We start from the raw sequence: 15,335 nt of genomic DNA, 5'->3' as shown, positions 1-15,335 counted from the left end.
TTCTATTCTTAGATATTCTTATCAATAGAAAATCAGACCTAACTGTGCAATTTAAAAAAAAATGCTAAAGTCTTGTTGAGGTACATTTCCTATATTTCGGATGTAAATTTTGTAATGTTAATGTGTTCGTAATCCAAAAATGAAAGTTTCGTTCGAGTGTGGTAACTCCGCAAAAAAAAATGCGAAAATAATTTTCCCAACTTACGTGAAGAAAACGACAAGTTTCTGAACGCACTTATCTGCGTTCGCAATCTGAATGCAAACGGCCGCTTATAGCGTTCTTTACGATATTGTTATAGTTGTCAATAATCCGAATGAAAAACATCTAACGAGCGTGGAAGACTTTTGTCGAAGACTTTTTAATTTGAGACCTTTCTCAGTATAGAATTTTAATCGAAATCGTGATTTTTTCATTTAGCCGAGACGATTCCGGAATACCAAGTTTGATCTCGCAGAACTAAGATGTTACGCAACCCGACCGGTAAAAATTATTGCAGCGCTTTGGTCTCGGAGATCCGAACGACACGAGAGAATTTTCGCTACTATCGTACCATTTGGCTTACGATTAAACAAACACAAAATAAGTCCTTTAATGAGCGATTCTATCCGTCAAAATAAAATTGTTCATTAGAAACGGCTTTAAATTGACAGCTATTAGAACTTGCTAATAACGGCCAATTAGTTCCCAAGCTTCGCGCCGCCATATTATGTACCTACGTTTTGTAAAATCGTTTGTAATTGACAGACGTAAATGGATAAATTAAATTGCGAATTAATCTAAATGGAGTTATATTTATTAATTTTGGTCTTTCTAAAATACGTAAAATTCGTAAAAGAATAAGTAGTTAGATATGCGTTGTCGAAAAAATATTTTTTTGGAAAGAAAATGGGTCGAATTTGCAAAGAAATTCGTTTGTTTGCTATGCTTGTAAAAACCTTTTTCTTCACTTCGAAACAATAAACTATTTAACAATGGATGCTACAAGTAATTTAAATAAATCTTAATAACACATGTAGTAAATGTAGCATGTAGCAAATAATTCTCGATAGTTTAAGTTTAGGTATTCAAAGTTGCTTGAAATATTGGAAATTATAAAGAAATATCAAGTAAATAAAAACTTATATAGGACTAAGACTAATAAGAAAATAGATAAAATACAATTTCATTTGTAAATTTCAGTCAACAAGTTTCAAGTAACAGTGCAGAGAAATATTAAGAAAAAAATAGGTCTTAATTGTTCACAAAATTTGGAAGTGACTTGAATGTTTTGGGATTAATTTTAACATTCAATAAACAGCCAAAAGTAAAAATATTTCAAAGGGTTAATGAAGCAATAAAAAAAAGACTTTAAAAAACGTTGTTTTAGGGATTCGTTAATACAATTTATAAATAGCACGGATTATAATATAAATCTATGCATATCGCGAAGCAATAGGTAGAAAGTTTTTTTTTAAACATGATTTATTTTTGTTGGTCCAGATTATGAAAGTTATATAAAAAACAAAAAACAGTTTTTTATTGTACGCTTTTAATAATATGCCACAAATTAACATTTTAAACTTCAAAAGGCTCCGGAGCATTCTTTTCAAAATTCAGAACATATTTCGAAGGACCTCTACAGGGTTGTTTTTCTTGCATAATAACTTCGCACAGTTTTGGTTTCATATAAAACAGATTGAAATATTTTGTCCTCTAATTTATAGTAAAGAGAAATACAAAAAATAAAGCAATGCTGACCTAAGGTGTTTATGTTATAGACTCTGAGATCTCAGGTCAGTTCTGAAAATCGACCAAATGGCCATAAAAGCTTTTTTTTGGTGAATCCTTTAACTTAAATTTATTTTATTTTTTACTCTCTTTACTCCTAATACTAATAAAAGAAAATAATGCCATAATAATTCGCTGTTAATGACCAATTACTTTGGTAGTTGTAACTTGATAATCACAAAATCGAATAAAAAACATGCTGCATAAAAATGAGTACATCACTGACACAAATGGGGTAATAAGATGAAATACTATTCGAGCCGACACCAAAATCCGAAGACCTTTCGCCCGACCTCACGTAATTTTTTAATGGCGGCTTGTAAAAACTAGAATTTCTCACACACAAACTTTCAAAGGATGCCGCCAATTTGCCACGGTTCGAAACGCCGCGTTTACACCTCAAAAGTGTCGTGAGTAACGGACGTTCGGAGAAGAAAAAAAGAAGATTCTAATGTGACCGAGTAATGACGCGAGAGAGAGATTTTTTTGTTCTTCCACGGATTGTGCCAAATTGAACCCGCACAATTTGCAGTAATGAAACGGGATCGTTAGACGATTTTTTTGAGTGCGTATTTTGTTGAAACTATAATGAACTGGCTCCCCAGGCGTGTGTTATGAAAATGTCGTTAGATGTTCGGAACCTGGTCTTTACTATAACGAGCTAGTGCGGTTTTTAGTCTGTTCGGTTATTAAATAGATGAAATAAAGCTAAGACGATCACTGAGGATGTCAAAAATATTGTTTATACAATGGTAGAAAAGGCCAAATCATCATCATCATTTGCGAAAATGCTAATGTAAAATTTTCTAAGGTCTGTAACAGACTCGCAATGCAATGTAGGTATTGAAGTAGGGGTAGAAGAACTGCTTTTATTATTATGGGCTACAACACATATAATAAATATGTACCAATATGTATTATATTATATACTATTAATTATTATACAATAGTGATTTAAAAAAAAAAAGTAGTACTATCATCACCGCATTTTTCAAATTCTCATTCATTTGATATAATCTATTGAAGTAATTTATTCACATATAATTTAGTTCTTACTTGCAAATTTTTTCATTTTTCATGTCCATTGCCGTAACAGGGACACTTTTTCCTGAAAAACTAGCAATTCAACTCCCTCGCTCATCTTCTTCAAGTATTTATGTATAAAGTATTATTCAAAATGCAACACTTTCACTATTGAATTCTCAAACGGAAAAGTATTCATTATTATAAATAGACCCGATATCCACGGATAGCGTCCAATTTATTCTACAGTTGATTAATTCCAAACTCAAAAGCAATTTATTTCCATTTAGGCCTGTTTCAACACTTGTCAGATATTGTTAAAATTAAAAAAAAAACTTATGTACCTACATAGTATAAAACAAACATTTTTACTACTATTAACTATTATCACAGTCTATCTTTTACCAGATATTTTAATTTATTGCACAGTGCAACCTTCTCATTAGGTCGTAATTGTTCACAAAAATTGGAAGTGACTTGAATGTATCGGGATTAATTTTAACATTCAATGTACAGTCAAAAGTAAAAAGATTTCAAAGAGTTAGTGTCAGCAAACAATTAGCAATAAAAATAACGGACTTTAAAGAACATTTTCGTTCGTTTTTACAATTTAAATATTTCGCCAGAGCGTGCTGAGTTACCCAAAAAAAGCTTGGATTAATATAAACTTAAAACATCTATGGAAACCAATATGCTCACTCTCCATATCGGGTAGCAATATGTAGAAAGTTTTTTTTTAAACATGATCTATTGTTATTGGTCCAGGTTATGAATATTATATAAAAAACAAAAAACACTCTTTTATTTTTAATTGTACGCTCTTAACAATATAGCACAAATTTTTAAACTTCAAAAAGTTCTGGAGCTTTTTTTTTCAAGTGAATTAAATAACCTTACAATAAAATTCCATTTCAAGATTCAGATCATATTTTGAATAATGTATAGCAGAAATAGGTCTTCCGATATTTTTTTTATAACTACTAAACGCAAATTGCTTCAGATTATGTAAATTATCCACTAAAAAAACTAATCTCCATAAATATTAAGACCCTTGCTGTGACAATATAAATTAGAACTAAAAGTTGAGATTTTCATGAAAATAATTTTGGTCTAAAGATACTATTAAGCAATCTTTCAATTTGAATTTAATTGTCAGATTTACATCTCTAAGGAAGGTTTGATTATGGGAAACCCACTTAGTTCTTTGTTAGCCGAGATTTTTATGGATAATTTGGAAAATATCATAGTAAAACATCCTTCAAGTAAAAGTTTTCTATGGTGGTATAGATACGTGGATGATATCGTTGCTTGCTTTTTTAGAACGGACAGACAATTGATTTTTTTTTAAATTACATTAACTCAATACATAATCGTATAAAATGAAAGAATGAACAGGATAACTGTATTAATTTTTTAGACTTAACTATTACGAAAACGCAAAACAAATTAGATTTTTCCATTCCTTCACACACGGACACAGTCATACATAACAGCTCAAATCACCCTTATACACACAAAATGGCTGCATTTCACTCTTTTATACACAGACTTCTTAATACACCACTCTCAACAGAAAATTACAACAAAGAACTTAAGATCATCAAACAAATTGCACTGAACAACGCCTACAATCCGTCCATTATAGATAAAATTATAAATAAAAACCAAATCCAGACAACAGTAAACTCTATTTATCCGAACCTTGTACAGAACAGTTTCAAAACATTTGTCAAAATGTGGTTTAAAAATAGCTTTCAGAACTAACAACATAATAGGAAAATTTTTAAAAAACGATGAAACGAAATGTCCAAAATCTCAAAAATCAGGTGTCTACAGGTGGAAATGCGGATCTGGTCCTAAAATTTATATTGGGCAAAGAGGTAGATCCTTCAAGAAACGTATTAACGAACATAAAAGGGCGTTTAAAAACAATAGTCTACATTCTAATTATGCTACACACTTAAATACAAAAAACACATTTTTGACGACAATTCTGATATTTTACATACAGCTGCTGAAAGTAGAAAATTAAATTTATTGGAAGCAATGGAGATTAACATAATGAGACATTCAAATGTATTGCCTTACGATCAATTATATTTAAATACCTCTTCTTTATTAAACTTAAATTCTCACAACAACATTAATTAAGGTTTTATTGTCATCTTTCGGTATATACAGTAAAAGGTTGTTTGTAAATATTACATTTGAGAAAGACACGGTGTTGTCGAAACAATTGTCATGTGAAAATATATAATTTCGTGAAAATCTAAACTTTTAGTTCTTATTTATTATGTTAAATGGATTTTCATCAAGTAAAGGTCACCTCAGTTCAAGCCTTGCTGTACACTGTACACTGTAATACAAGATGTAAAAATGTTGCAATTGATTTTCAAAAAGTTTATTAGTTATTGAAGAAAAAAAATGTAAGTCTCATCAAAAGTAGCACTGTCGTCGAAGGAACTATCAACTTATATTTGAAATCGAGGAAAAGAGAAAAATCAAATCTACCAATTTGTAGGTATATTTTCATTTTTTAAAAATCATATGACGGCGTTATTAGGTTTCGCTTTTGAGGAAACCTTTCTACTACCTTTTGCAAATCCTTCAAATTTTGCTCTGTAACACCATTTCATAGGTGTATTTTTCAATTTTTATAAAACACTAGGTGCCTTAATTCGTTGCTGAAAAATCGTTGGTTTTGGTTCATTTGGTTGCAAATTTGGCTCTAGTTTGGCAAGTCATTTTTAATCCTATTTCATTTTATTGATCGCTAACATAATTAAATTTATTTTATTTAACTGTCCTGGTTTCTGGGGTTCGAAACTTGAACTTGAGTAGCGTAAAACCATCGAAAATTGTGATTATCTAGGCCCGAGGGTCATCGCAACCGATCCCGCGCGAACATGACCTCAAACATAAAAAAACGGATTCGCACCATAATTCCGGGAACAGCGCGGCATTTCTCTAATAAGAAACCATTCCGGTCGCAACGACAAACACCGTCGTGCAAAACATTGTATTTTCGAAGCAAAACAGTTGTTCTTTTGCACGTCCAACGCGACACCTATTGTTTTTATCGGGCACATTACAGTCTTGGAAGTGTCACGTACTCGGAAGATTGTGTCCATCCGTTTGTTTTATGATCGGCCTAATGCCTGCCGTTGCAGGACGAGAGATAAGAGGAGCAGGAACGAGCGACCGTTGCACGAAAATAGTTCGAGGAAGATAGCGATCGGTTTTTCACACTCGACTAGTGAATTAGAGTCCGGCAATGTCGAGTTGGGGCGTTTGCATTCTAATGATCGCATTACACGACGGCAGGACTTTGACTCCGGTTATTAGACATTTCATTTCGCCTAAGTATTTATTTGTTCCAAACTAACTACGCCAAACTGTTCTTCTGTTAAGCAATTCTTCATTCTTCTTTTCATGTAATAACAAATCGACAGTAAAGTAAATTTTTGTCCAAATATATCGGCAATTAAAAGATTCATTTACAAATGTCATTTCAAATTGAAATTCCTCCCTTTCTTCTTCTTTCAGCAAACTTTAAGCCAACAAGCTCGAAAATTTGATTTTATATTTCTACTTATCGGCATCCCCTAACGCGAGAGATGCAATTTTCCTGCGATTAGATCTTAATGAAGATATCATTGTGCCTTATATGAAGCGGCTAAACCGAGAAAAAAAGTATCGAGGACCACACATGCCCATTGTTACGTTTCCTGAAAATTTGCATGTCGTTTTAGTCAAACAGCTATTTTCACCATTGTTTTGTGGGCACCCACGTTTGCCTCTTCGTGTAGTGAGAAATATAATTGGATATGGCGAAAAATATTGAAGTCTGCGTATATGGCAAGATTTAAGACCTGAGAACGAAAATATAGCGATAGCTGCACAGTACCCTTCACTGTATTGTTAACCTTTATATAGAAGGACTATTTATTAAAATGTATTTTGAAAAAAAAAAACTTTTATTGGAAGTTTTCGGCACAAAAACGATCAACAGTGTCTAAAGAATGTCAGAAAGGTGGCCAAAGAAGCTGGAATCCCTTCAGTGTTTTATTGATGCAGATGCCGAAAAATCTGAAACAAAAACATTCCGTTAATATTTTTTTTGTCTTGAAAATAATACTTTCAGTTGGTGATTTGATAATACTAATTCTATTCTATAGATACGGCCATTCATAGCTAATCGAAAATATTATAGTGTAGAATCCCGAGCTCAAATAACTCATATATTGCTCTAATATTAAAAATGTTAATGGTTTAAGAACTACAATTTGTTATTAAAAGACGAACCAAGGATTGACGTCAAAATAATTGTGATTTGCGTTCAATCTCCACAAAAAAGTATTGAATGATACATTTTTCACACTTTGACAATTTTCATGTTTGAGGATCATATAAACAATAAATGACTTCTGCCAATTTAATAATTTCAATTCAATTATTCTTTGATTCTTCAGGTACAGCATGTTCGAGTTCTAGGAGATTCCTTTGCATTTATAAATTAAGTACTAGATGGTCCCAGATGTGCTCTATATAATTCTAAACCATCCAAACCTTACTAGATATTTAGATGAAATTCTTACCAGGTGTGGTCTTGCATTATCATGTATTAATTACAACATATGATTCTAAAATGTCTCTTATATATCTGTCAACAGTGATTGTTCCCCTATTCATTACAACTAATTCTGTACTACATTGTAATGAAAAACACATAAAAGAATCGTCAGGATGATTGGCGAAACGTCAGCAAGTTCGACTCAGCAAAAACCGACGCAGGAGGAATCCAGAAGTTTTGTAAAAAGTATCACAGTAGCCTGTGGAAGTTTCTTTGAAAAATGAAACCAGTCGTTAATTTACATGTTCCCCGGCAAACCTCATATGGCGCACACAATGTGGCTACAACTACCAATGTGGCTACAACTACATCAGTTTTGGTCGTATTCGCTTCTGTGTTAACGATTGGGCGTGTATTTCGCACATCGCGTAAGTCATTTTGCAGTTGTAACACGCCTTATTCCTGCAAACGCAAATAACAATCATCTTGACGGCTTGTCAAGCGAGGACATGCAAAAACAGACCTTCCAGGTTCTCCATACCGAGAGACTTGATTGATTAATATTCACTAACTTCGCAACATAAGTTTTCATTCACGCATTTCGTTATTCTGTCAACGCTCTGACTGACAAGTGCCTACTTGATCTCTTTAGATGATTGTTTTGCTCGCATCTTTTCCGATTATGCGATATATTTTTGCGCAGTATTTATAACGTTTGTTAAACGATACATATGTATCAATTTGACTCGATCATTAAAACCGTATTTCCTTGCAGATCCGGCAGAGCTGCGGGCCCGCCCCTTGCCCACACCCCCGATGTCCACGGCGGACGCGGCCTGCAGTAGCCCCCACCTGTTCTGGCTCCCCCGCTGTCGCCCCTACCAAATACCGCCGGCCGTTATTATGCGAGAAAAGGACGCCTCGCCCCGGAAAATGTTAGTCGCCCAGGGCGGCCACTCGTCGCCGAAACAGGCGGCGGTATATCCCCTCTCGGTTCGCGTACCGCCGCCGGAAGACGCTCCCTTCGACTTAAGCAGAAACACGAGCCGGTCGTCGCCGGGGCCTCACATGAGTCCCGCCGGTCGACCTCCTCCCGGACCTCAAGAGCCTCAAGGCGACGAACAACCTCTCGACTTAAGAGTGGAACACAAAAAGCTTAGTTTAATTATCATGAGAAGACAGGTAAGGCTATATTTAAAACTATGCTTTCATCTGTGCTTCATTTTTTTTTCAAAAAACTTTACTAATGATGGTTCATGAACCCTAGCTTGGATCTGCCATTACCTTCAACTTCACTTCAATTTGGTTTTCATTGTTTCCAGATCGAGGACGAAAACCGCAACATCATCTCACCCACTCCAAGTACGTCTAGCGAAAAAGACGACGTGGTAGTCGAAGATCGGACGTCGCCTCTGTCGACGACTTCAGCTCCAAAACCCGCATTCTCCCCCCAACTCCCCGCGTATCCCGGCATGCTGTTTCCGCCCCAACCAATTCACCCCATGATGCTCGAGGCGATGTACCGCGCGCAAGGCGGAGACAAAGTGCCTCGTCTGCCTTTACCTTATCCGCAGTCCCCTAACTACCCTCAAAGGTACCCGTTCCTGAGTCCCAACATGCTCAGTCCTCCTGTGAACAATGTTCCTTTCGACATGCTGAGAAACGCGTCGAACACGGCCGCGAACACGCCCAAAGTGTTCGACCCGGCAGCCGGCAAAGTCAAAGACCGATACGCCTGCAAGTTTTGCGGAAAAGTGTTCCCCAGATCGGCGAACCTTACTCGACACCTCAGAACCCACACGGGCGAACAACCATACAAATGTAGATACTGCGACCGGAGTTTTAGTATATCCAGCAACTTGCAGCGACACGTTAGGAATATCCACAACAAAGAGAAACCGTTTAAGTGTCCGCTATGCGAGAGATGTTTCGGACAACAGACGAATTTGGATCGTCACTTGAAGAAGCACGAGGCTGACGGACCGACGATCTTGGACGAGAGAAACGTGCAGAGGAGGAGCATGAACAGGAACCTAAGTGATGAATCCTATTTCGAGGAGATCCGATCGTTTATGGGCAAAGTGACCGACGGAAGACTATTACAACACCTGCAGCCGCCCAAGAACCTGGCAAACTTCCCGTTACCGCTAGCTTCGAAGCTGTTCGACACGGGAAAGAACATACCAGAGAACAACAAACCCGACTCTCCCGTCGACGACGTCAAACGCGACTCGTCGTACTTCTCCGACAAAGACAATTTCTCGTCGAGGTCCTCGACCAGCTCGGAGACATCACATAAAGACGATGATAACAATAACGCTAAAACCGAGGACGGCGGCAAGCAAGGCAACGAAGATAGCAACAATAATAATAATAGCAGCAACAACGGCAATACATGATCGCAGCTGTGATATTCCACTCGGACACCTGATGGATGGGTTTATTTTAACTCAACACTATATGAGTGGGTGGGTTTGTAAACTCAAAGGATTGTTTTCATCTGTGTCATCGCGGTTCATCTGACATTTCAAAGTTCAAGATTAAGAGAAAAGAGTAATTTTTTGACTTACCTTACGGGCTTCTAGATAGGGTGTCTAACTAAGATGAATACGAGTCCTTATTTTGGTTATTACTTTTGGTATGACGGTAACTCATAGGTGGTTCACATTTAAATTGCCTTTAGAACAGTATATTTTTATTTCAAATATAGTAAGATGATAAAAACTACTTAAAAATTATGAATGGACTGTTACAATATAAAACAATGTTTTTTTTTAATAAATCAAAAGCGAAAATTTTGAAATTGCAATTAAAATTTACGAAACAAATTGAACCTTGATTTCATAAAAAAAGCCTCAGAATTATTCTCTTCTACTTACTCTCTAATTCTGACAATAAGCTTCATATTTGGATGATGCATCCTACAGTGCCAGCGTCCTAGTTCCAGCATTTCTAGGTCTAATACTTCTCAGTCCTATAAAAATTTATTTCATTAGTTTTAATCCACAACCACAATTCTCCCCCTTACACAACAAAAAATAGACCATGTTTCTAAACCAGAACCAGATGAATTTCATCCAGTTGATTTGCAAACCTTCCGCGGTATGTTATAGGTACAAAATCTGCGTAAGTTAGATAAAAACGCGTAGAAAAAAATGTTGCCTAGCTTTACGGGCAAGACTGACAAAGTATTTTATGAGTTTCCGATGCGAAGGAATGCAAAAGCCACTGGGAAAGCAAAAGGTTAAACCGGATAAATTAATGAATGATTTCGTTATGCAATCGGTTAGCTATCCGAGTTGAATTAAATAGTAAACTTGGTATTTAAGAATTCGCATTTAGATTTAATTATTCGAATGCACAGCCGTCTGTTGAGTGTGTGGTCTTCTTGACGGCTCGGTCACGTTGGGCTAGATGATGGACGGGAATTCCGCAAACAGTTTTGACGGCTCATTGGCGAGATGCCGTAAAAAGCATGCGTGGGTTAAGGAGCACCTTATTTACGTACCTAACCGGTCGGATCCTCTGTGACTGTTGATTTCGATTTCGCCATCTGTTATTTTCCCCTTTTCAACGTTTTCTATAATTTACTGAGTTGTAACCATGATTGATGCTTTTCATTCAAGCAGATAACTGTTGTTAATTGTCTTTAATTGTTGTTCTTTATCATTTTCATGTGTTAATCGTCTTTCATTGCTGTTTCTTTACCTTCTCTCTCTGTTAAAGTTTCTGTGATGTATCTGGGCAACACATCTCTCTCTCTCTCTTGTGAGTCCAAAATTCTAACAAATATCGAATTATTCATTTGGTGACCAATGTATAATTGATTCAAATAACTAAAATTAATACACATTTGAAAAGAACTTGCCTCTTCAACTCTGTAATTTCGAAGTTGAACCCTTTGGAAACCGTCTGACAAGTGAAAAGTGTCAGAGCTCATATTTTATGATATCAAAATCCGCCGAACATATCATACAATATCCCCAAGAACTTTTCCTTAATTTGAAAAGCAGTCTGCGATAAATCCAGACTGCCTCTCAAAATATTTCTTTTTTCTGGGGGATACCATCAACACATCTACCATGTCGTCTGCTCTATTGTAGTTCAATCTTCTATTTTTAGTTCCTCATCTGACCATAACAAATATTTTAGTCTTACTTCTTCCTCCATTTTCCCTCTGTGAGCCATTACTTAACTAGCTACCTTCACTTTTCCAATATTCCCGATTTTCATAAATATTTTCTCTTATGTCTTCAATTCTATTTGACTATCGGATACTAAATAATTGACGTAAGTAATCTTCAACTTGAAATTCCGAATGGTATATCGGTGCGCTCTCCCCACTTCAAATAATTACACGGTAAGCGGCCGATCTAATTAAAAATCCAACGGAAAAAACGACAAAAATTCTCATAAAATTTCATCCATCGAGACAGGAAGCAAAGAGACGTCCATATTAGGTCTAACAAACGGCAGTACGGACGTTGCAGTAACTAATTAAGCGTTGCTTCTAAACTGGAGGTTAAACGTGAACGCAATTACGAGCCTTTAAAGAATGGATGATACATTAGCAAAGAACTACAAATTGCTCTACATCGCGCATAAATTAAACTAAATGGTTCGTTTGTGACCGCTTTTTTCCCCTATTTTTAGTCGCGACGGCAATAAAAATCACTTTCCAATTATTTTACGCTCGATCGGATCAACTTTCTTCTATTTATTATAGAGCCTTTATACGCTGGATTCTTCAACTTTGATGAAATGGTTTGTTTTTTTGCCGACATTGTTATGGTTTTGTTCCTTTTTGTCGATCGCCTGTGAAACGTTTAACGCAACGCTTATGCTTTTTGATTTTTTTTTGTTATACCGTTAGGAAGACGCCAGCGAAAGTTACTGTAAGTACGACGACAAATTGCTACATAAAAATAAAAACAAAAATTACTTTGTTAATTTATTTTAATTGCTCAAATGAAAGGCACAATTACCTATACGATATGCTGCGGTAGGTGAAACGCGGCAGTTATGATTACACTGCATACTCGTGTCACTTCTAGCTTCGTTGCATATAATTTCGTCTTTTCCTTCTGCTTTTTAAGTTATTCTTCGCTTTTTCTCTCGCTTTATTCCTATGTTCAACCCCTGTTTCGCATCGTCGCTTTTTAACCTTAAATAACCACAATATTGTTTTATAGCGAGTTGTTTATTTTTATTTTAACTTCTTTTGCACATACTCACCTGTGCCTTTCTAACAATTATTCTTTTAACTTTAACGCTTACTGTTTTCTACAAGCTCAATATTGATTTGCATTTAGCTTCTGTTTCACTTTTCGTTTATTTGCTTTTCTCTTTGTACTAAACTATTTTCTAAAAATTGCTTGTCTTAAGTATGGATATAAATATGCTTTGGTCGTTGTGTTTTATTTATTTCTTCATTCTTGCTTTAATTTTGTTACTATCTTGTTGGATGTATTCTTCCTCTTCTTCTTGTACTCAATTTTGATTTCATACCAATTGCTTATTTAACTTTAACTGTCCTCTTAGTTGAATGTTATTTATTCTCTCTCTCTCTCTCTCTCTCTCTCTCTCTCTCTCTCTCTCCTTTTCTCCCTCTCTCCCTCTCCCTCTCTCTCACCCCCTCTCTCTCTCTACCCCTCTCTCTCCCCCTCTCTCACTCCCTCTCTCTCCCCCTCTCTCACTCCCTCTCTCTCCCCCTCCCTCTCTCTCACCCCCTCTCTCTCTATCCCCTCTCTCTCTCCCCCTCTCTCTCTCCCCCTCTCTCTCTGTCCCACTCTCTTTTTAACATTAATTTTTTTTATTTCTTTGTACTGTCCTTTGTTTTTGCAGAAATTACTAATTCAACACTATAATTTGAAGTTTCAACTAGTTGTACTTGCCTAATTCGATATCCGCTATTTCAATTTCGTTCCCTTGCTGATCTCGCATCGAGAACCATCGTGTTTCGCTTCCTCACGATACGCAACGACGCGAGGGAGTCGAAACGAGTAATTTAATTATTGAATTCGCAATTAACGTTTTAATTGAGAGGTTTCCTTATTGAAGTGAACGGTGCACGAAAAATAAAACGCAAAAATAATAATCGATTAAATCTTTAATTTAAGTAACAATAAACGCTGCATGCCCATCGAAAGAAAGTAACATCTTGAATATCACGTTTTTTTTTTCAGTCGGCCACACGAAAGGAAAAACATCGAACGGTTGTTGTTTTTTGTCCGTCGCCCTTCACATGACGTGCGCTGTGTGAGAAAACTGTCCGATATCCTTTCGCACAGAGATGATCTGATAATTTGTACTGACTAGTTTGAAAAAGTCGATTTTGAAAGCGAGTTAATAAAACATGTCGATGTGTATTTACATTTAAAGACGCAATCTTGAAAAACGACGTTCATACTGCTAATAACACGTTTTAAACAAACGTCATTAAGTGTACTTAAAACAATAGGTTTGAAGATGCCGAAAACTTTAACAAACTTAAATACTCAGAAAATGTTATAACCTGAACTACGCCCATAATTGAACCTAATTTGAATATAAATCTCGATTTAATTAATAGACTATTCGATACATTTTTCTTCCTTTTACTTTCTACTACTGCATGCTTTAATGTGATTCGGTCAATAAACCAACTAATCTGCCGCAAAATCTAAAACCTTGCGAGCAATTTATCATCTTCGTTCCTATATATATATATATATATATATATATATATATATATATATATATATTATATATATATATATATATATATATATATATATATATATATATATATATATATATATATATATATATATATATATATATATATATATATATATATATATATATATATATATATATATATATATATATATATATATATATATATATATATATATATATATATATATATATATATATATATATATATATATATATATTTTCGATAACCATTAATAACTATATCCGCAGTGTGTGCTTTTTCTCGTTACTCTACTTACTGAATATTCTATCGCTTTGTTTCGATATCGAATTTTATTTTATCTAATATCACTTGGGTTATTTTTTACAATATATTTGCTTCACCATCTTATTCTTCATTGAAGTATTAATTAATGATAATAATAATAATAATAATAATAATAATATTTATTTTCCCAAAGACAACTACAAAACACTACAAAATACATAGAGATATAAAAAAACATTTTCTCAAAAAAATTCCTGTAGACTATAAAATGTTTTGGATAACAAAAATATGTTTAATCGTTTTGCTTGTTATACATGAGAATTTACTTGATATCCTCGATCTCCTATTGTTTATCATTTATTTGTTGCATTTCAAAATTCATTTTTTCTTCCTACCTAGATGCTTGTTCTTTCTCCTTTTTCCTGCTAACCTTTATTGTCCGCTATCTATTCGTTCTTAATATTTTTATTATAGTGCCATGTTTTCATTATTCCTTTCTTAATTTCGTTTTTCTTATTCTTAGGAACATTTATTCTCTGCTGTCTGAATTTCATTTTCGTTTGATGCTTCTATTAACAAATTTTCCTGGATTCTTTATTTTTGTGTATCTTATTCTTACTAACTTCTATTCTCTTCTCACTGAATTTATTTTCTTATGAAATAGTCGTCCACTGTGTCCTGTTTTCGTTTGGTTTTTTTATTTACTAATTTACTTTCTTTTCTTTCTATATTTTTCTGTACCTTTTACGCTAGAATTTTTGTTATTTAACTTATTTGAACATATTTTAATATCTGATTGTTTATCGTTTATTTATTATATTTTTTTATCTTTGGAAAAAAATACTTTAAATTTTAGTTCTCTTCCCTACTTACATGCTTATTATTTTATTCATTTTCACTATCTGTCGATTTTAATATTTTTTTTCTTTCTTAATTTTATTTTCCTTATTCTTACAAGCTTCTATTCTCTGCTACCAGAATTCATTTTCTTTTGGTTCATTTCT

General features: G+C 34.5%; 1 protein-coding gene across 1 annotated transcript in view; it reads left to right on the top strand.

Moving 5' to 3' along the window:
• Positions 1-12,932, top strand: part of LOC132699816 (transcription factor hamlet-like) — an 89,246-nt gene extending 76,314 nt beyond the window's left edge. Inside the window, exons 2-3 of the mRNA XM_060666720.1 lie at positions 8,140-8,546; positions 8,687-12,932. Coding sequence (XP_060522703.1) covers positions 8,181-8,546; positions 8,687-9,763 — 1,443 coding nt within the window. The 5' untranslated portion in view covers positions 8,140-8,180 and the 3' untranslated portion in view covers positions 9,764-12,932. The remainder of the gene's footprint in view (positions 1-8,139; positions 8,547-8,686) is intronic.
• Positions 12,933-15,335: the final 2,403 nt, after the last annotated feature.

Source organism: Cylas formicarius, unplaced genomic scaffold (genome assembly GCF_029955315.1).
Source record: "Cylas formicarius isolate icCylForm1 unplaced genomic scaffold, icCylForm1.1 PGA_scaffold_3__17_contigs__length_32017465, whole genome shotgun sequence".
NCBI lineage: Eukaryota > Metazoa > Arthropoda > Insecta > Coleoptera > Brentidae > Cylas > Cylas formicarius.
This window is presented reverse-complemented; position numbering and strand designations above follow the sequence as displayed.